This window comes from Choloepus didactylus, chromosome 19, assembly GCF_015220235.1.
Source record: "Choloepus didactylus isolate mChoDid1 chromosome 19, mChoDid1.pri, whole genome shotgun sequence".
Lineage (NCBI taxonomy): Eukaryota > Metazoa > Chordata > Mammalia > Pilosa > Megalonychidae > Choloepus > Choloepus didactylus.
Genome location: NC_051325.1, coordinates 4,005,856 through 4,029,273, shown reverse-complemented (window position 1 = coordinate 4,029,273; position 23,418 = coordinate 4,005,856). Strand labels below are relative to the sequence as shown.

The 23,418-nt window shown below is 38.1% G+C and overlaps 1 pseudogene and 1 gene segment (V, D, J or C); one reads left to right on the top strand and one right to left on the bottom strand.

The window, feature by feature from the left end:
- The window catches only part of LOC119516012, a 64,353-nt gene extending 44,604 nt beyond the window's left edge, over positions 1 to 19,749 (bottom strand). Inside the window, 1 exon segment of the V gene segment in view lies at positions 19,588 to 19,749. Coding sequence covers positions 19,588 to 19,633 — 46 coding nt within the window.
- Positions 5,089 to 6,201, top strand: LOC119515536 (annotated as a pseudogene).
- Positions 19,750 to 23,418: the final 3,669 nt, after the last annotated feature.

Below are 23,418 nucleotides of genomic sequence, written 5' to 3'. Positions count from 1 at the left end.
AGAAAATTAATCGATTCTTCCCCAACTGACAGAAATCACAGGATCACAGATTGAAAAAAGAAATTCAGGAGCTCCCGGAGATGAAGTCTTGGATCCTGGCAGTAGCACTCCTCTCTCACCCTGAACCTGCCTCTCCTCTGCCCCATGTAGCTTGGAAGAGGGAAGAGCCTCAGAACACTTATGAGTGTCTTTGTGGAGTTGGGTGACAATGATGTCATTTGGGAAAATAAGATTTCTTGTTATGTGATTTCTTGTTATGTGATTGTGCTGTGATCTTCTTTCATATATACATATATACAGAATCTATGGCAATCTATGGCAAGGAGATACCATTGCAACCTTCACTTTACAAATGTAAATTTCAACAGAAGTGAAGACAGGTTGGACAACATGTCCAAAGGCACACGTCTCTGAGAGTGAGTCTGGTGTCTGGCCCATGTTCCTCACCCCTGGACCCAACTGTGCGCTTTCTCCAGCTGCAGACCAGAGTGGGGCATGCCTGCTGAGATTTGCAAAAACCCTCTTTGTGTAATCAGGACATTTCATGATTTTGATGAATCCTGTTGTTAACATAAAGAATGCAAAGAAGACAAGGATTCATGCAGATGTACCTAAAGGAGTCTCTGGAATTTCACAGGTTATTCTATATATATCTCTCCATCCCATTGGTTTATCCATTTGTGTACATGTAGCAGGATTATTAATCTATAATTCACATATGATGTTCTTCACATATATGTTTATAATTTGTGCACAGTTAGCATCATTTCAACATAAAGAATTCCAAAAGTATTTAACTGTCCTTCTATATTTCCTAACTCTTGCCTCTTCCATTCTCTCCAGCCCATGATTGTTCTTCTTTTTATAAGCCTTAAAGAATCAAAAATCATATACCAAAATATTCACACCTAGTCATATAATTCAATATTTTAAGTTATATTCACAAAGAAGAGCCACCAACACCAGAGTCAAAATTAAAGTTTTCATCACTTCTAACATGAACCATATAATCTCTATGTATCATCTTTCTATCCTTCCTTTTCCCATCTTGCCCTAATTAACACATAAGGAACTTTCTCTCTTTATAGATTTCAACATGCTTGCCATTCATATGAAAGAAATCACACATTGTGTGGACATTCTTGACAGGCATCTTTAAGATTCATAATATATCCAAGATTCATTCTTCAATGTATTAATACTTCATTTTTTAAAATCAGTTATTTTGCATTTTTCCAGGTTAATCACATTCATGTATACAATTGAGGTATATTTACTAAATTTACAATTTCTAGCTAAAATCACCACCAAATATCATCATATATTTTTCATTACCTGAAATCAAATTCTGTGTTAAGAACATAATCCCCATTTGCTCATGAATCAGGTAACCACTTATTTACTTACTGTATCTATGATTTGCTTACTTTAGGCATTTCATGCAGTTGAAATTATACAATATTTTTCTTGTGTATTGGCCCAATTTTTCGAAACTCATTTCAAGGTTCATCCATGTTTAGCGTATATCAGAATTCTTCCCTTGTACAAGTGAATAAGGATCCATTGTGTATATATCTCACAGTTTCTTTATCCATTCATCTGTTGATGGACACAGGGATGTATTCTACATTTCGGGTATTGTGATTAACTCTACTTTGAACACTGATGTGCAAATATATGTTTGAATCCATGTTTTCATCATTGGGGTATATATCTATAGAAGTAGCTTAGCAGGGTCATATCATAATTTTTTGATTAATTATTTGAATACTTGCAAATCAGGTCATGAAGATTTGCCTCTCTGTTTTCCTTGAATAGATTTAGAGATTTTCCTGGTTTATTTATGGCTGCGAAACATTGAGTTTATTCTGTGTATAATGCAAAGCACAGGAAAAAATTCCTATCTATCTATATGTCTATCTGGTTTTTCCAGCAAAATTTGTTAAAAAACATATCTTTATCCACGGAATGTTTTTGGCACCAGTGTCAAAATAGTTGTTCATAGGTAAATGGATTCATTTATGGACTCTGAACTCCATTCAATTCATCTGTATGTCTATCCTTATTTCAGCTACTCATTTCCTTAAAAAGAAAAACTTTGGGTTGTAATAAAGTTGACACTGGCAAGTGAAAAACCTCCTATTATATCTTTCATTTATATTATGTTTTGGCTATCACTGCTTTCTCACATCTGATTTGTAAGATCAATTTCTTGTTTGTATAAAAAAATCAGCAGAAAATACTGTAAAAATTCCGTTAAAATGGTAGATTGCTTTGGGTGTAATATCATTTGATTGTTAAGTATTCTGTTACATTAACATGAAATATGTTTTAAGTCATGCCAAAATTAATTCATCAATGTACTATAGATATCATATTACAAATTAAGTACATTTTATTAAATTTATTCATAAGTATTTATCATTTTATTCCTTGATGCTCTTTTAAATACTTATTTTAATTTAATTTTTGGAGTTTTCATTGCCAGTGGATAGACATACTACCAACTTTTGTAAATTAATCTTGATTTCAGATAACCTGCTATACTCAGTTACTATTTCAAATAGATATTTGTGGAATCCATTGGATTTTCTAAATATGTGATTATATACACTTTGAAATGAGATCATGTTACTTCTTATTTGCAATCAGTATTCATCTGATTTCTTTTTCCTCCCTAATTGCACTGGCTATAATCTTTAGTACAATGTTGAATGCAAGTGGCTACCACTGAAACCTTCTCTTGTTAATCTTTGGGAAAAAAAAAAAAAACATTTCAGCGTTAAGAATGATGTTAGCTGTCAGTTGTTTTGTAAATACCCTTTAAAGGGTTGAGAAAGTTTCTTTGATTCAAACATTGTTGAGAGCTTTTCTCATAAGAGGATGCTGGATTTAATGGTATTTTACAGTCTAATGAGATGTTCATGTGATTTTACTTTTTATTCTTTTGATTTAAAGTATTTTGTTAATTGATTGATGTGTGATAAATCAACCTTACATCCCTGGGATAAATAGCATTTGTCAGTAGCACATAATTATTGTATATGGTACTGAATTTTTCTATCTTGGGTTTTGTTGAGGGTTTTGTTCCCATGTTCATAGGAAGCTATTAGTTTGTTGTCCCCTTTGTTCAGATGAATTTTTCTGGTTTTACTTTCACCAAATATGGGCCGTAGAGAATGAGTCAGGAAGCATTCACAGTGTTCATTTCTCTTCTATTTTTGCAATAGTTGTAAATAATTGTGATTAATTCTTCTTCAATGATAGGTAGACTACTGATGTGAAACTGTATTCACTTTTGCTTTCTTTCTGTGTGGTTGGGATTACTGATATAATCTCCTTGCATATAATATGCTATGTCTAATCAGATTGCTTAATTTGAATTCAGTTTTATTATTCTTTATATATCTAGGAATTTTTCCATTTCTTCTAATCTTTCAAATTTTTCATAAAATTATTTAAAGTGTTCTTTGTGATTATAATTATTGCTATAATGTTGGCAGAAATCTCACCCCCAACTAGTCATTCTAATAATTCTGATAATACTGTTATTACAATCTGTGTTTGAACATGTGTAGTTATTTATTTTAATTTCACTTTTGAGACATTTCATCTGCAGAATTTATATTTGGTACTTTTAAAATATCTATTTATTTATTTATATTAATTATTGTTACAATGCTACCATTATATCTTCCTTTACTTTAATCAAGATTTCCTTTAGATTTGTGGAAACATTTATAATTTTTCCATATTATAAATATTTTTCCACAATATAAACATAATGAGAGTTAGGCACAAATGTTACAATGTATCTAGCACATGTTCCCTCTGAAATTTGCCTTATAAAAAAATTTTATTAGAAGTGTCCTGTGGTGATATTTTTTCATGTCTGTATTTCAACCTCACACCATTTTCTACCAATGTCCCATCTATCACTGGAAATAAATTTGTTAGTGCCTTTAAAACTAATCAGATTAAAGAATGGACTTCTAACGACCCTTGAATTAATCCAGAAAACTCATCCTTAGGATTGGGTTCCTCTAAAAGTCCTGCTCTTACAAATTTTGTTTTAGTCAGGTTTCTCCAAAGTGACAAAATCAACAGGATATCTCTATTTATGCATGTATGCATTACAAGTTTGCGTGTGTGTGTGTGTGTGTGTGTGTGTGTGTATTATATGATTTATTTTAAGGAATTGACTCATAGAATTGTCATAATTATTATTGTTGGAATTCCATAGCGGAGTCAGAAGGTTAGAAATTCTGGTAAGAGTTTATGTTAAAGTCTTGAGTGTAAAATCCAAATAGATGAGTCTGGCAAGATTCCACCTCAGAGAGTAGTAGAAAGTGAGTCTTGCTCTATGGCCTCAGTGACTGGGTGATGCCCACCCTCATGACGGGTTAATCACCTATACTTAAAAGTCACATAATTGTCTATGAAAATCAAACTACAAAAAAAACTGGGCTGAAGAGACCAACAGGGACTAAAAGAGAAGTGCTGCTGCCCCAGCTTTTGGAAAGGGCAGGCCCATCATGGTGTTCAGACAGAGTGGGACTTTAACCCTGGTGACTGTCGCCCATGTGCTCCGAAGCCTGGTGTTTGTAGAGAGTAGGAACAGCTCCTTAAGTTTCAGTGAAGTCTTGGTTGCCACCAAAGAGTTCAGGGAGAAGCCCCTCACGCGCCCCTCACCAGGCGGTCCGGGGTCTTTGTGACGCGGTGGTGAAGGCCACAGACACAAAGGGAAGGCGAGGAGGGGAGCGAGGGTCTAGGCCTGCCCGGGACCGCCCGCCTGCCTCGCGACCCCCGCCCTCCGCGCGCGTGCTCGCTCCCAGCCTCTGTGTCCCCCACACGGGTGCGCCCCTCTCGCGCCCGCGCCCTTCACAGGCGCGGGAACCCCTGACTCGGTCCTGAGCGCGGCGGGCCGGGGCCTGGTGGGCGCTGCGGGCGGCCGGGGGGGATGCTGAGCGGCCGCTCCCTGGCCCTGCGGCATCATCAGCGTTGGCGACGTGGGGCTCCCCGCGCGCGGCTGGATGTCCCGGGCCTGCGCTCCCTCCCCGCGCTTCCTGCCGTCCAGGGGCGCTAGCCATGGCCGCCTTGGCCGCTGAGGCGCAGCTCCCGCTGCCCATCGCGCCCCCGCTCGCCGTCTGCTGCTACACGTCAGTGCTTCTGCTCTTCGCCTTCTCTCTGCCCCGGACCCGCGCGTCCAACCAGCCCTGGGGAGACGGTGGCGGCGGGGACTGTCCCAGCGGTAAAGGCAAGACCATCTACTACTCAGAATTAAATGTCAGGGAGTCTGATGCAAAAGTTTGATGAATCATCAGGTAAATACGGAGGAGTCTGTAAAGAAGACGGAGGTGGTTTGAATTGCATGCCAATTTTAGTGCCATACAAATTACATTCCCATCTGTGGATCAAATGGGAGCACTTATCAAAACGAATGTTTTCTCACAAGGGCTGGTTGTAAGCAGCAGAAAGAGATAACAGTAGTAAGGAGAGGACCATGCTACTTTGATAATGGCTCTGGATCTGGAGGAGAAGAAGACGGATCAGCGACAAAAGTTGACAGAAAAGACTCCAAGCGTGGACTTTGCAAATACAAAGCCGAGTGTGATGAAGATGCAGAAAATGTTGGGTGTGTATAATGTAGATTGCAGTGGATACAGTTTTAATCCTGTGTGTGCTTCTGATGGGAGCTCCTATAACAACCCCTGTTTTGTGCAGGAAGCATCTTGTATAAAGCAAGAACAAATTGATATATGGCATGTTGGACATTGTACAGACACAGATGACACAAGTTTGTTGGGGAAGAAAGATGTTGGACTACAGTATCGACCAGACGTGAAAGATGCTGGTGATCAAAGAGAAGATGTTTATATGGGAAACCACATGCCTTGCCCTGAAAACCTCAATGGTTACTGCATCCATGGAAAATGTGAATTCACCTATTCCACTCAGAAGGCTTCTTGTAGATGTGAATCAGGCTACACTGGACAGCACTGTGAAAAGACAGATTTTAGTATTCTCTATGTAGTGCTGAGTAGGCAAATGCTCACTCATGTTCTTATTGCAGCAATTATTGGAGCTGTACAGATTGCCATCATAGTGGCCATTGTCATGTGCATAACCAGAAAATGCCCTAAGAACAAAAGAGGATGTTGACAGAAGCAAAACCTAGGTCATTTTACTTCAGATACATAACTGATGTCTTTTGTAAATTCACTGACCATGTGATGTACATATATTATGTCTTTTTTTTAAAGAATGGAAATATTTATTTCAGAGGCCTTATTTTTGGAAATTTTTAGTGTAGTAGTACTGTTGGCTCATATTTAGAAATACTCAGTGACAACAGTTTTGGACTCCAGTAGTCTTTGTTTTATGCTTTTAAATACAGAAGTTGATTTCATGAATTTGTAACACATGAAAATTCTAAGACTTGTCCTTTACCCCTGGTATGTAATATTTTTGCAAAGATGGACCACTTCACAAATGGTCATCATGTCATATGCAGTGTTTCCACAATGACCACAGCAAATGATAAAGCATGAACTCTAAAGGTAAAGATGTTTACAGATTACTTTTCTTACAAAAATTTAGAAGACACTGTGTTTACATGGATATCTAAATGTTTTTGAGATTTAGTAACTTATTTTTTAGACACTGCCAATTGCATGAACTGTAAAGCTTTGTGTATTAGATGTAAGATATCTGTAAGATGTATGGACTGGAATTTGGTGATTTCTCTCTTTTAAAAAAAAACTGTTCTAATAATTTGGAAAAGTAGCTGGTGGTAATAATGGAAAAGATTGCTGGAAAGTAGATTTAGATATTGTGAAAATAGATTATTTAACAAACAGATTGGAAAAAAGCCCACTCAGTTAAACTACTTTAATACACATTCATTTGTAAAGAAAATATTTGTTTTAACATAAACAAGTTGTATCAGTGTTTGTGAATAAAATGCAAAAAATGATTTGTGATGATTGGTGCTCTTAAAGTGAGCTTAAAAATTATGTAAGACCTCTATCCAAATTTGTCCTGTAGGTGTAGGCATACTAATAGATTCTTGGTGTTTAAAGATCTGAAGTGTGAGTACAATGTATTCAGCTGTTTAACATGTAACTTAGATATTCAAAAGTATGCACGTAGAATTTAAAAATATGTTCAAAATTAAATATTAATTTTAATATTTGATATGGACAAGCATGTTTCAATATAATGATTTCATTATAAAAAAAGAAAAATAAAGATTTCATGGAGAAAGTGGCCACCATGCAGGTGTGTGGATAGTGTGGGGCAGCTGCTCCAGCTGGATGGGAGGAAAACCATCCAGCCACACTTTACTCTCAAGCCTTGCAATCTAGCAGAATGTGTCTTTTTTTTTTTTTTTGGTTTGTACATGCTTAGGAACTATGAACTCTTTTTTTGCCTTCAAATTTCTTCACTCTTCATGGGAGATGTCTTTTCCATGCTTTTGCCACACCTGTATTTTGGAAGCATGTGTCTTCTTTTCTAGGTTTCCCATTTCCAAAGACAGAGAGGAATCTTTCCCTTGATGGAAAATGACCATACATGATGTATATGACATTTTTATGTAGATTTGTTACTGAAATGGCATAAGGTACTGGGGATGTTGTAATGCTGTGAGAGTAATTCATACATGGGAAGGACCAGGCTTTTAGTGTCCAGAGGCCCCATGGTTATGTATTAAGCCATGACCCCTGAAGACGCATTCATCTCCTAACCTCCAGTTCTATGACTGTGAAGACATTTGTAAATAGGATCTTTGAAGATGTTGTAACTTATGTTGTGGGCAAACTGGATTAGGCCACACCTATATACTGCCCTAATCATATATTAAGAGAATCCTTATGAGGAGAGGTATTTGGAAAGAGTTACAGATTATTGAGGCAAATACAGATAGAGAGAAGGGTGCCATGTGACAAAGGAAGAGACTAATTGTGGAGAAACCTGTCAGATTGTTCAAATTAAAATGAGTTAAAGAGACAATAAATCTTGAATGATCAGGAGATGTGCACTGCACTGAACCTTTTCAGTTTTCCTATAAAAAAGAGTATACGTGTCATATCTGAAGGGAGTTGGGAGCAGCACATTTCAAGATGTTTCTCAGGGAGGGTTCCTAATGAAATCACTCAGGAGATGAGCTGTACAGGATTGGGTAGATGATGGTGACCTCTAGGGGATGGTGTGGGTAGACAGGCTGCTTTGGCTGGGGCATTCTTCAGTTACTTTTCTGTCCTGCCAATGGTTTATGCAGTGAAAATATTCCAAATAGCCTTCCAAATAACAAAAAACTAAATATTTTGTTCTGTGAAAAGAATGGGAACACAAGGACACAGAGGTGAGAAGACTGATGTTGTCTTATGACCCTGATGATGTGGAGGGTTTTCTTGACAATGAAATCATGGATTCTGCCTGGAATCTCCTTTGCAGCCTGAATTGTCAGTTGTTATTTATCAAATGTACTTTACTCATCAACCCCATCCTTTCTTTCCACATGAAGATCTAGGAGTCCTGAGGTGTAGAACAATCAGCATGAGATCTGGACAGAAACCACTGTTTCCATCATGTTAGCTCCAATCATTCTCTCTATAGGCAAACAGAGCCTGAAATGCTCCCACAGAAATAGGATGGAAACAAACTCTGCATATCCACTGAAAATATGGAGCTCTCCATCTACTATACTCACAAGCATACAGACTCAATCTCATATGCCAATGAGGCAGGATACTTATCTGCTAAAACAGGGCAGGCAGGGACCAGGGAAGAGGGTCCATCACTTCCCATCCACTCATTGCCCTGTAGTTACCTGAGCTCAGGGGAAAGATGCTGGGATTTCCTTTGAGAACTGGTCACAAAAAAATATCTAGGAAAGGAAGGTTGCCAAATCATAGTCTTTGGAGACAACTCTTATTTTTATGAGCAATGAATGAGTCAAAATTCATTTTAGCAATGATTATAAATTTCAATTAACTGGCATTATTTCATTTTATGTCATAGTCACAAACTGAAAAGATTTACAGGAAAGAGTACAAAGGGATTAAAACCATACACAACAACATGCAGGATTTTACCAAACATAACATTTAGCTAAAGGAGCAAGACCCACAATAAAGCATGTGGCAAGTATTCATTTGTAGTGTTCATATAAAACTCTCCTTGGGTTGTACCAGGATAAACACACTGGTCAGCCCTACCTGAAGGAGAATGAGGGAACCACTGGGAGCTGATGATAGTAGATTTCTTGGTCTCCAGGCTGGTCACATGAGTGTGTTCAGTTTTTAAATATCCATTGAGCATTATTACCCTCTTGATTTCTACATTTTATATATGTCCCTTATAATATTAAACAAGCTTATGTATTTCTTAGCTGTGCCACAGAGCTTACACAAACTTTCTATAAAATGAAAATAAGGAAATATTCATGAAATCAGAATAACTTTGATCCAGAAAACTAGCAAAGTTGTAGGAAGAAAAGGGAATTACAGATCTATGAATCTCATGGGGTTAGCTGTAGAAAACCTAAAGGAATATTCAGAAATGAAATGGATTATCTATAAAAATAATAATATATAACTACCAGTTATTTCTATAGATAATACTACAGTGCTTTAATTTTTTTTTATATTCCTTTTATTGAGATATATTCACATACCACGCAGTCATACAAAACAAATTGTTCATTTGATTGCTCATAGTACCAATACATAGTTCTACATTCATCACCAAAATCAATCCCTGACACCTTTATTACCACACACAAAAGAATAACAAGAATAGTAATAAAAGTGAAAAAGAGCAATTAAAGTAAAAAAGAACACTGGGTGCCTTTGTCTGTTTGTTTCCTTCCCCCATTTTTTACTCAACCATCCATAAACTAGACAAAGGGGAGTGTGGTCTTTATGGCTTTCCCAATCCCATTGTCACTCCTCATAAGCTACATTTTTATACAGTCATCTCAGTCCTTTAATTTTAACATTTAAAATTCAACAGAACAAATTCATCTAGTTAAGGGAAATGTCATGTATTTATCAAAAAGAGGAATAGTGGTTGACATTTAATTAAATAAAACTATCTACAAATAGAGGTCATACTTCAAATGGTAAATAATTAAAGCATGACAGAGAAGTCATGAATGTGACAAGCATGGCTTTTAAGATGCAAAATATTCAATATGTTGAAAGTAAAGGAATCAGAAATTCAGAAATGGCAAAATAGAAATGGAAAATGCATTATTTACTTGTAACATATTCCTGTTCACATAATGGAAATAGAAAAACTACAGAAAACTCAAGAGAATTATTAAAGTAGTTCAGTAATGTAACAAGAGTAATAAGCCTTGTTAATTATCCTGCAGACAAGATTATAAGAAACACACAATCAGTTGTATATCTTTATATCATCAACAAAGACATAATTTTAAAACAAAGTCCTACCACCTGACAAATGTTTCAAAAATATCACATACCTAGGAATCAAAAGAACACCATAAGAAAACAATCTCAAAAAATGCAAAGTTTAATGCAGGAAATCAGTGGAGTTGTAAGTAAAAGCAGAATATACAATATTCAATTATTGGAAAAATATTTATTAAAAAATTGCACATTTTGAAAATCCTATTGACAAACCTAAAGCAAAATCAACCAATTTACCTCTCCATTACTGACATATATTTTACAAAATTATCAATTTGATTTAAATCTTTTTGGAAATCCTTACGGTCTAGAATAAATCATGATAACTTAAGAAGATACTGTAAAAGAAAAGAAAATAATAAAATAAGTCTACAAGGTTACCAGAACACAATCTTTAAGGTTATGTTCTTTTTGCAAATATAGACATATTGACCAACTGTTTCAATATTTTTCTGTCTTTAGAGACTCAGCCACAGTGGACTCACATATTAGTGAATCCCCAGCAACACCTACACAGGATGATGCATCCCTCTGATTCAGGACATCAAATCCCCTCACAGCAGGGAGGGATCCTTGGTGCAGCCCTGCCTTCAGGAGACATAATGCTGGGCACAGACGGAGACAACCTGCAGCCTCCACAATCCATGCTGACAGCTTACAAGTCTCCACACTCCCTGAATCTAATGCCATCAGTCTCAATATTCAACCTAAATGTTGGTGTATACAGGTCCATCTTGTTTTTATGATGTGCTCACCAATAATGCAACTGGTGACAGGTTTCCTAGATGATGATACCCACACCCAGGCTTCCTTCTCTGATTTTGGTGGCTAACTGGCTCTGCTGCCTGAGGACCAGCATGAACTCTGAGCTGAGCTATTTTGTGATGCATTTTCTGAGTTCTAATGAACCTCTGTTATAGATGTACCAAAGCTAAGGTGGATTTCTCAATAAATCATGACATTATGTAGGGATGGGGAAACAGTATTCTCCTTTATGGGTCCTTGGGCATATATGTTGGAATATCAACACATCTGTATTCTTAGAATGATTCCAGCATAAGCTCTGAGTAATGCTGGGTACAAGTTAATACCTCTGACCCTCTGAACAATTAGTTGTGTGATTCAACCTGTCCACAGTTTTACATGGCAGTAAGTGGAAATACTACACTCCACATGTTATGTGGCTCCATCTGGTGGTAGCTTGTATTGAAGCAGAAGCAGTTACTCTAAAGAAGAGGAAGTTTGAATATTTTGAATGCTAAGGTCTAAAAGCAGGTGGCTCCTCTGGACACCAGAAAATGTCTCTGCTGCTGCTGCCTTTGCCTCTGTCACAGTGAATGTCCCTGATCCTCAGATTATGGGGAAAGCACTCATGGACCCTCTGGCATGGCAAAAGGTTTATTAAGTCAGCTACTGCCATGAAGGAGGCCACTAAAACTGATGATATTGATTAAGGCTCTCTGTATAAAGAAATTAAAAATAAGAGCATGGTAGAGAGTACACTTCAGAATCATATCTATTAATACCTTTCCAGGCCATGGAGGCAAATTCCACAGTGCCCACACATCCTGTTTCCCATGGAGCAAAAAGTGCTTTCTCCAACAAAATGTGCCTGTTAGTCCAAATTCAAAGTTCCCACTCTTCTCTATCGACCCCCAGGAACCCCGACAATATCCTACATGGAGATGACTCCTTTATGAGAGCTCTCCAAGACCTGACAAGGGCATTTTAAGTGGCACTCTTACTAAATGAGATTGCATTATAATTCTTCATAAATTTTTAAGAAAATAAAAGATAGGAAGCAAACCTGTGAAAAAAATAATCTCTGAGGGATCCACCCTCAATGTGGCCCTGAAATGTACTTCTCCTCTCCTTATAGCCCATGACAGGCAACATGGCACAAACTCCCTTGACCATCTGATTCTGAACTCATGACACCATCTGGGCCCATAGAACACTGTGGTGTCACCATAAAGATAATCCACAATTTTCTATTTTAATTGGGGATACATGCTTCTCTGATTAAACACCATGTCTTACCAGGAATGGAAATATTTTCATAAAATAAAGTACTTAGATCATAATCCAACTGAAGCACACAGGATGAAGAACTCTAAATTTGGAAGGAATGTTCTTAAAGTTCACATGATTTATGCCTAAATCAATGAGGAAAAAAGGGGCATGTTGCTTCCAATTATTATTTGCCAGAATGGATAAAAATAATTTCTCCATGTAAAGAATAGAAAGAAATAGATGATAGAGGGGAGTGAGATGGAGTGCCAGAAGATGAAAGACCACATGGAACTCACATCTTATGCTACCATTATTTATCTTGTAGGGGATATAATCACCAGGTCGAGACCCAAGGACACAATTCACAAAGACCAGGATTATGCACAGGTTGGTGTACAGTAAGGCATCCCATAAGCAGCTCCATAAAAAGTCATGTATAATGGAGTTTCCTACTTTACCAATACAATAAATCAATTCTACAGCCACATTCAGTTTTGTCTGAACATTAATAACCGGTATTCTTGGCTCTCAGTGGTCACATGCATTTCCTGAATGAGTCCACATACAGAGCTGAGAGGAGAGGGCCTCAGTCCACAGTGAGTGAGGATGTGCTGTCAGCATTTCCCCAGTGCCTGCAGGAGCCGCAGCCTGAGCCACAAGCTGGGATCCAGGTCAATATTAATAGCCCTAGAAGTCAGACCACAGGAATATGACACACATTGTAGGGAAGCAGTGGGAGCAGAGAGAGATGTAAGAACAAAGACCCAGGTAAAAGAAAATGGTTTAGCAGAATAACAGACAACTAGAACATGACTGAAACTGATGGAGCTGAGAAGAGAAATAGACAAACCCACAATTTAGTTTTTGAATTCCTTATTCCTCTCTGTGAGTAATAGAACAAGCTAGAAGAAAAAAATTTCAGGTAGAAATGACCTGAATACCACTACTCAATCTGCATTAATATTTATAGAAATTCCACTAAAAAACAGCATAATACAGAAACTTTCAATTTCGTAGACATCAGCTTGGGGACCTGTACTGAGTTTGAATCTTGAATACATAACAGCATTGCTTATATGTTACAAGATTACATGGATGAAACAAGATGAGCGAACCTCAGGAAAGGCCAGGAATCTCCTGCCAGCCCATCTCTGCACCTACACATGGGGATGGTTCCTGAGCACTCCCTGGTGATCCCAAGCATCCCCTGAAGCTCAGGCCCTCTTATGCAGCACTACAGCTCAAGAGTGGCCCTAATGAAGTCCCTGGAATTTCCAGTCTCACTGCACCCTTAATCAGGCTCCTTGCCAAGGTGCATGCGACCACTCAACCAAATGTCTAGCAGTCACCAGGGCACACAGAGAACTGATAGGCTGGTTGGATTTCCACATGATTTGGACACTGCACAGCACATAGGTTAAGTTGGGGGAAAGCTGGCATGAGAATGAGATGTGGCTCAAGAATCCCATCTTCTTGGAGTAAAGGGAAAGTGTCCTCCAGGAAGTTAAAATTCTGCCAAAATATGTAAATGCTTAAATAATGCTGTACATTTCAAAATAACCTTATCATAATAAGCAAAATGCACCAAGGCCAACAGAAACTCATGAGGCATCTGAAGACCAAGTACATGTGCATGAGCCAACAAAATTTAAAAATTGGAGGAGTCACAGAATCTGGAGCAATTAATCAAACAAGTACATAGAAATCTTCAAAACAACATCTGTTGTTTGGATAGCTACTTAAAGGACATGAAGAAGACTATAGAAGAACATAAAGAAAAAATTGAAAGAGTAAATAAAAAGGCAGATCTTATCAAACTAAAGGGCAGTGTAGATAAAATTAAAAATATAATACGGAAACATGGGGACATATTTGAAGAAGAAGAAAAAATAACTGAATTTGAAGTCACTGCAATTGAATGTGTACACACAAAAATACTACTGATTAAAAAAAATGTAAGCATTAATGGATCTCCAAGAAATGAATGACAACATTAAGTGTACAAATATGAGAATCATTGGTGTCCCAGAAAGAGAAAAGTAAAGGACTAGGCAGTGTATTTGAGAATAGTGTTGGAGAAAACTCCGTAATCTTTTTAAACGGTATAAACATGCAAATCAAAGAGGACCAATCAACTCCAAATAGAATAAATCCTAGAAGACATACTCTAAGTCATATACTAATCAGATGTCAAATGCTGAAGAGAAAGTTCTGAAAGCAGGAAGAGAGAAGCAATTCAACTTGTACATGTGAAGTCATATAAGACTATTACTGACTATTTAACAGACAACATGGAGGTGAGAAGGCAGTGGTATGATGTATTTAAGATCATAAAATACAATAATTTTCAGCCAAGAATTCTTCAACCAGCAAAATTCTCATTAAAAATTGAAGGAGAGGTAAAAGTTTTCAGAAACTCACAAATGCTGAGAGAATTTGTTAACAGGAGATGTACCCTGCAAGAATTAATAAAGGAAGTTCTACTGGCTGAGAAAAAAAGACATACAATAGATGTCTGTAGAAAGGCACAGAACTGGAGAATATTAGTGAGAGTAACATAAAGGAAAAAGGGTGTGTAAAATTTCTGACAATTAAAAACCAAAGGAAAAGGTGTCTGGTTCAAGACCTGACATCACAGTAATCATTTTGATTGTGAATGCATTGAACTCTACAATAAAAATTACAGAATGGTAAAATAGATTAAAAAGTATGACCTTTGATATACTGTTTATAAGAACTCATCTTAGACCCTGCATCAAAAAAATATTGAAATTGAGAGGGTGGTCTGCTAATATCATACTTTTCAGAAACTCCTTTGCAGCCTGAATTGTCAGTTGTTATGTGTCAAGAGTAGTTTACTCAACAACCCCATCCTCTCTTTCCACATGAAGACCATAGGAATCCTGAGATGCAGAACAATCAGCATGAGATCTGGATAGAAACCAATGTTTCCATCTTCTTACCTCTAATCATTCTTTCTGAAGGTACACATAATTGAAATGTGCCCTCAGCAATAGATTAGAAAAATTCTGCCCATTGCACTCAAAATTTGGAGATCTCCATCCACTGTAGTCGCAAGAGTACAGATTCAAACTCATATGCCACTGCTCCTGAGGCAGGACACTTAGCTGCTAAAATAGGGCAGGCAGGGATCAGGGAAGAGAGTCCAACCTTGCCCATCCACTCATTGCCATATAGTTACTTGAGCTCAGGGGAAAGATTCTGGGTTTTCCTTCCAGTAATGCTGGCAAAAATATCTAGTAAAGGAAAATTCCCAAGTTGCCATCTTTCGACACTATTCATACTATTATGAGCCACTTGCATTATTTTATTTTATGTCATAGTCACATACTGAAAAGCTTTATGGAGAAAGAGTACAAAGGGACTAATACCTCAGACAACAACATGCATGATTTTACCAAGCATAGCATTTAGTAAAAGAAGCCAGAACCACAATGGTTCATGTGGCAAGTTTCCATTTATACAGTGTTCATTTGAAACTATCCATGGACTGAGACAATGAGAAACACCCTGGTCAACCCTGCCTGAAAGAGGATGAGTGCACTCCTGGGAGCTGATGAGAGTAGATGCCATGCCAGGTTGTCTCCTCTTCCTCCTCCTTTCCCTAAAGGTCATGGAAAGCTGTGTGGTGGTGGAGAAATAAGACTGTGGACCAAGAACCTTAATAGCCTGGGAAAGGACAGATATATATGTTCACAGTCTGAGAAAAGGATTTATCAGCTGAATTTTCATTTCAGATGAAATTATTCTATCATAAAGTCATCCACCCTCATTCTGATATAAGAATTGTGCAAATTCACATTTTATTTTTATTATTACTATTAGTTGTAGTAGTCTATTTTCCCTGGGCAAAGCAAGGAGAGAAAATTAATTCCAGAATTTCTGCAAAGCCAGAGTGTTAGTTGAATAAAAAGTTATTTAGAATTCCAGCCTAATCCAGAAGAACAGAATTAAGAAAATGAATTTATATGTCTGTGTTCAAAATACCATATAATATATAGTAGCATTGCATATAAACTTTCTGTTCATGAAACTTGGATACTATTGTTATTACTTAGGAAAGACATAATGCAGAATTTCAGGGAATTACATGATTTTAAGAAGATTAAACAGTATATCATTGCAGGAATCTCCTGTTTCACCATAAATTCTTTGAAACTGAGCCTGGCATTGGTCCCTGCTCTGGGTGGTCCCGAGTGCCCCCTGCAGCCCAGCTGACTCCTGCATGGGGAGGTTTGTGTCTGGGCTCAACCTGTCTTCCTCTCACTGTTTCTCTCACACAATAAAGCAGGGCTGTGTCCTCAGCAGCCACGGAACTCAGCTGAACAGAAAAATGATTCTTCAGTGTGTCTCTGGTGGCAGAGAGTAGGCTCTTGAGGAAAAGATTGTAGTCATTGTCAACATTACTACATACTCTTGATAACCACTGCAACCACTTCCTTCAAGGTGGATCCAAACACAGCAGTAAGGACATGTGATGGAGAATCCAGAGACAGAGCAGGTGCGGGACAGCATCTCTGAGGGCTTCACCAGACCAGGTCCTGACTCCTGAATCTGCACTTGTGACAAGACACCTTAGGACATGGAAAAACACATGATGCTCAGATGCATCATCCCCAATACCTGCATACCTGAATCTCTGAGATTCTCACATCTGGAACTGCCACCAGAAAGAGGAAGAACCAAAAGGTTTTATGTTCATGTGGATGAGGTACATCATGCCCAGAAATATTTTCCAGACTGAGGGGGACCCTGAATTTAAGTAATTGTATGTTTTGGTTTCATCTGTTTCCCTGTGGGGTGATTTGCATTTGGAAGGTAACTCTCTAAATAGAATGAAATGGGATGGGGGGGTCCTTTTCTTTTGCGCACCCTGGGAGAAGGATGCTGGGTGAGCCATGGGAGAACACAGTCCTTCCCCTCTCTGGTCCACCACCAATCACTTGTTCCTTTATTTTCAGGCAGGAAATGTACTGCACAGGGTGTCAGATGAGGCCAATGATCAAGGATGGCTCTCTGAATACGGTCATTGTTCCACTATTACCTGTGATTGTATATAGGTATTAGTGTGTGTGTTTACATACATAAATTCCTTTTACATGGAATACATAATAAGTATATTATATGTAATATGATATAATATGATATATAATATAATATAATATGACATGATATGATATGATATAATATAATATACATATTTCCTGATCATTTTGTTTATAACAGATTATGGTTAATTTTTGAAGTATCATTGAAAGAAGGGTGTTTTTTGTCACCTTCTCCATTTTGTTGATGCAATTCCTCAGTTGTAACTTCATGTGTGAAATTTTAGTAAGTTGTCAGTGTTGGTAGGTATTTTAATTAGAACTAAGAGTGGTACAATCCCCTATTAGACTTAGAAAGGACCTGTGTGTGCCCTCACCTCTAAGCACCATGATTACTGAAGCCCCAGGTGCCCTGTTCCTGCCCAGACATGCCTCACCTGTGCAATGGGGTCAGGTCAGCAGTACTTACCTTCAGTTTCCTCACCTGGATTTTGACCAGTTTTGATCCATTCATCTGTGAATAGGTCTTTCTAACTTATTATATCATGAAAGGAATTGAAAGCAGCATATTGCAACCTGGCTATAATCTTCAATATTACTTAAAGATTAATTCATAAATACAGTAGTTAATACAATATCTAGCCTGGTTTCAAGTTGGTGAGGCAGCAACATGAACTGAACAGGACTTGGCATGATTGTGGCAGGATTTGGGGATTAAGGAGAGCATTGAAGGCATGTTTCAATGATAGGACCTGGTGTGTGAGGCATTTTAAAAATCTGTGGATAGAGGTGCTATAAGGGAGGCAGGAAAATGAAATCCACTCATGGGATAAATTTTATCACTGTGAGGACATCTTGCTGAAGCCAAACTGTATAAGTCAAGGGTGACATATTTCCACTTCTCCCCATGTTGTGCATTGACTGTGAAGCTGTGGTTGTGCAGGTAGGTTAGAGGGGTGACATTGTTCTTCCAGGTAACCCTGCCTTCTCCACAGAGAACTAAACATACAGAGCTTGTCACTGTATTAATATGAAAACACATGAAAATTTTGTGCCAAACAATTCACAAATAAATAATTGATTAAAGTATACCCAAGGAATATTAATTTAAAGAAAGAGAGCTTACTATAAATGGAATCACAGATGCTTTCTGGAAAAGATAAAAATAAACAAACATCATGAGCCTGTTTTGTCTTCTATAATATTCTCATGTATACATTTAAAACTTGAGTGCTGTGTGTGTTTGATAATTATCACATCCCACATAAGAGAATCAGAAATTATAAAAGATTAAGAAAAAAACACAGTCAGTGGAAAGATCATTTTGTTTACACTTCCATCCAAATTCAGAAAAAAATGGCAGGGAAAAACATATGAACACACATGCCTGTAACAACAGTTTTAAAAAACACACAAAAAACCTCTACTTTCTTCAATCTTTGACAGATCATGGACTTGCTTAGAAAAGATGCAGTGGCCATTATCTGGAGCTTACATGTTGTGAAGCAGGAAGAGGGAACCCCAGTCAAGGCCAGGAAACTCCTCCCAGCCCCTCTGCACCTGCCCCTGGGGATGGACCATGAGCACCCCTTAGTAGTCCCGAGTGCACCTGCATCCCAGCCCCTCCTGTGCCCTCAGGGATGGTTTGCATCTGGGCTCACCCTATCTTCCCCTCACTGTGTCACTCACACAGTAATATGTGGCCATGTTCTTGGGGCTCAGGCTGCTCAGCTTTAAATAAACTTCATTCTTGGTGGTGTCTCTGATGATGACGAGTCATGACTGAAGAGCTGGGTTGTACTTTGTGCTTCCACCACTCGATATTACTCCAACCCCCTACAGCCCCTCTCCTGGAGACTGGCGGATCCAGCTCACATCTTTGCTTGTTATAGAGGATCCAGAGACAGAGCAGGTGAGGGACAGGGTCTGTAAGGGCTTCACCAGGCCAGATCCTGACTCCTTCAGCTGCACCAGTGACAGGACATCTGAGGACAAAGAGAACCATAGTGAGTCCTGTGCTCAGATGCATCATCCCCATTACTTTCATGTCTGAATCCTGAGACACTTACATCTGGAAGCTGCCACCAGAAACAGGAAGAAACACAAGGCTTTCATGTTCTTTTGGATAATGTCTTTGGCTCCCAGAAAATGTCTCCAGAATCAGAATAAGCCTGATTTTAAATAAATGTGCCCTGTCATTTCATCTGGTTATCTAGGTGGTGATTTGCATATGGGTGATATCTTTCTAACTAAATGTGAAAGGGGGTGGGAAGGACATTTTCTTTGATGAAGCCCTCTGAGAGTTAAGCTGGGGTTGCCTCATCCTCTCTGTTTCCTCTTTCTCTAAGTATAGTTTCCTTGTCCTCCAGGAAAGAAATGTGCTGTGTGAACTGATCAGGGAGACAGATATTGTCAAGCATTGCAGTGGCTTTGTAATAAGTTCAGTGTGCCTCTTCTTCCAGGGATGTATTTTTATATCAAATACTCACCACAAGTCCAGGGACCTCTGAATGTCTGGAAACACTTTTTGGTAAATTAGTTACCTCTGTTTTCAAAGTATATGATATATTCCTAAATATTGAGGCAGCAGTTAATGTAGAAATGACAGTGAATTCAGAGACAACTTTGACTGTTGATATTTCTATAAATTGGAGTGACTACAGTGATGCACTAACTTGGGTGAATATAGCTACTGATACAGCTTCATCCCAGTGCATATTTGATGTTTACTGTGTGGTTGATTTTTGTAATGTAAACCTACCAATATGTTTATTTTTGAGAAAGGGTAGATATTTTTGCTAAGATTGTTAATCACTCTCATTGAAGGGCAAATGACACACAAGCCCCTAATCCTGTTCTTTCTTTTTCAACTGCATATCAGTAAGAAAACTACTTTGTGCTCTGTCCTTGAGGGAGTAGTTTAAGGATGTTAAAGTCTCCTCAGGGTTAAAATAGAGACAGCTTGTTGAAGGAGCTCAGCCTATGCATATACAGGAAATTGGTCTTCATGTACCAATTCAGGTATGTTAGAGTTGTCCATTTCTGCCACTTAGGATTATAGAGTTTGGATTCAGTGAAAATTTTACACACACTCAGGTGACATAAAAAACAAAATCCTTGGCAATAGACTTACACGGTGTTTGGTTTACAGAGTGTTGAGCACACAATGGCCTGAGGGAAACAGCTCCCAAAATCAACTGAGAGCTGCTTCTGTGAGATCCTGTGTTAATGAATCCTGGGATGGTGTCTGAGATACTGTAAGTTAGTCCAGGTGGAGATCACAGCACAGCTCCATCCCCTTCTGCTGTGTGACCCTGAATATGTGACCTCACCCCTCTGTGCTTCAAACTGAAAAGAAGTAAGTTGGGAAATTCAGTAGTAACTTTCATGTGAACATTATAGGTTTCCCATCATGTTAGATGTTACTACCAGTGTCATTAGTTTTACTATCTCCCTTGAAATTAGAATGGGCCTGTGTGATCCCTCATCTCTGAACATGAATTTAGAAGTATCACCTGCTCTCTTCTTGCCCCTTACTTCTCACACCCATCCCTAAGCCTGTACATTGGCTGAATGTGGTTGCAGTCTTTTTGAAAAAAACATCATGAATTCTGCAAATAAACAGAGCTGTATTCCTGGGTATTATTCTTTTAGCTTGAAATATGTTTTGCTTATGTATAATATCTTTACTTTCTTCATGCTTGTATTCTCTAGCCTCACTTGGAAGCCCAGTTGTAACATTAGAAATATGGAAGAATCACATTTGCTGCTGGTAAATTTTCATTGAGTCGGTACATGCAGATCTGGTGCTAATTACTTTAGGTTATCACAAATGTTTGATAATGTAGCTACCAATTTCTAAGGTGGAATAAGTGGATGATGAATGTATCATTAGTCTATTAAGCAGCATCATTTTCTTCCTAGCCACTGAGTATAAAACACAAAATAATTCAAATAACTACACTTACAGGAGCTAATTCACATCAGTTCATATATTAACATGGTCAGCCTAATTGAAGCCATCTCATTTGCCCATCAGATATCTGAGCCTCTATGGGCATGTGACACATTTCTAGCCAGGGAGATGGAGAGAATTTCTCTTGGGTCATTCCTAGGTCTTTAGAAGAACAGTTCAGAATAAAGGCTCCCCACTCATGATCCTATCAACAGATCTTCATGTAGATCTCAGGGTGCTGTCACCATGTCTATAAATGATGTGCCTCAACTGGAAGATGAAGTTGATGTGGCATGTATATATCATTGTGTAAAATCATGAAGGTTAAATATCCAAGTGTATTCCCATTAAACTAATCAATATGGTGGCATATTTATCTCAGTTTCTTATTATTTGGATCATGAATTTCCTCATAGTTTAGGCAGTCTTTGTTTTCTTTTCTTCAGTTAATGTTGAAAGAGTCATACATAGTAATGAACATGAATTGTGATATAATTAAACAGATTCAAAAATCACATGTCTGAGTGAGCATAGTGTCAGCAAAGGGCAGGGAGGGAACATGGATAAATCACTGGATTTTGTTGAGAATGGAAACCACTTCTTGGGGATATCAGTGCCGAAACTGCTTTACTTCCAGATGTGGCATGTGCTGAGATCACCTGGGAGACAAGCAGAATGTATATTTTTATCCAGGTAATAGGAGGGATGGGGTGTACATTATTAACATGATGATAAATGGGTGAGGTAGTGGACCCATTTATTCCTTGAGAATGAGACAATTGGATGTATTTCACAATAATGAGTATAATATGTGAAAAGGCTGAACAGGACATTCACGGAGAGGAAGGAGTGTGGGAGGTTTATCACTAATATAGGGATATGTGAGTGAGACAACAGGCCTGAAATCCCAAGGGAAAATGAATTATGGAAAATATATCAATAACATGCAGATAAATGTGTAAGGCACAAGTGTCAGTCATTGTTGGGAAAGAGGGGGAATGGGAGGTGCAGCAGTGTCAAGAGTAAAAAGTAATGAGAAGGCACAATTAGATATGTCTAGAGAACATCAGGTATAGAACATAATCACCAGCAAGTAGGGGAGGCAGTGAGGCAAGGTAACAAGGTCTCATACTGGGCACTGAAGTGACCAAAGGCAATGACACAATTTTGAGATAATGGAGAAAATTAGGAGCCAACTTCTCATTTATCACATCAAGGGACACTGAGAAAGAAGTAGTGAGATAATAATAAAGACTCAAAGAGATAGTATCTGCATTGGACAGTGAAGAAGTAGAAACTAGACTGAAGAGGTTGTTAGTATTCATTTTGGTGCAACACTGAGAAACAGTGAGGAAAAGAACTCATCCAGTTCCTTCTGGAGCATGTGGTAGGAGAACATATTTACCTAGTGAAAAGATGGATTAAAGAAAATTTGTGGAGTTAGAAAGGAATCTGAGTATATAAGTAAAGGTATGTGAAGAATGAAAACCATTGGAACAAATTCCAGAAAGTTCAAATAAATTTTGATGGTGAAAGAGCTCAAGGTATAATCTTTGAGAAAAGAAAAATCAGAGCAGAATAAGAGAAAGGATGAGGGAAAAAAAAGGCAAACAAACTTTCCATGCACAGAGTGTTGGCTCAGAAATTTTCCAAGAGAATATAACATTGGCATAGGAACCTTGTGTGAGTAGTTTTCTCATTGCTGAAAATGCCTACTATTCTAGTGAGGCTGGTTCTCACTGTTTATTTAACAATTATGCTTGGAAGTTAGTGATAATTGCAGGTATAAGAGAACCTGGTGTAGTGTGGTGGAAGCACTGATGTCACCCAGAATTCAGGAGATATGGATCTGTCCTTGGAGACAGGAACAGTGTCATCAGCAAGGATGTCCCTGTAAAGGAATCTTTGTGAGGTGGAACTTCCTGGTGTACCAGGCTCATGGACA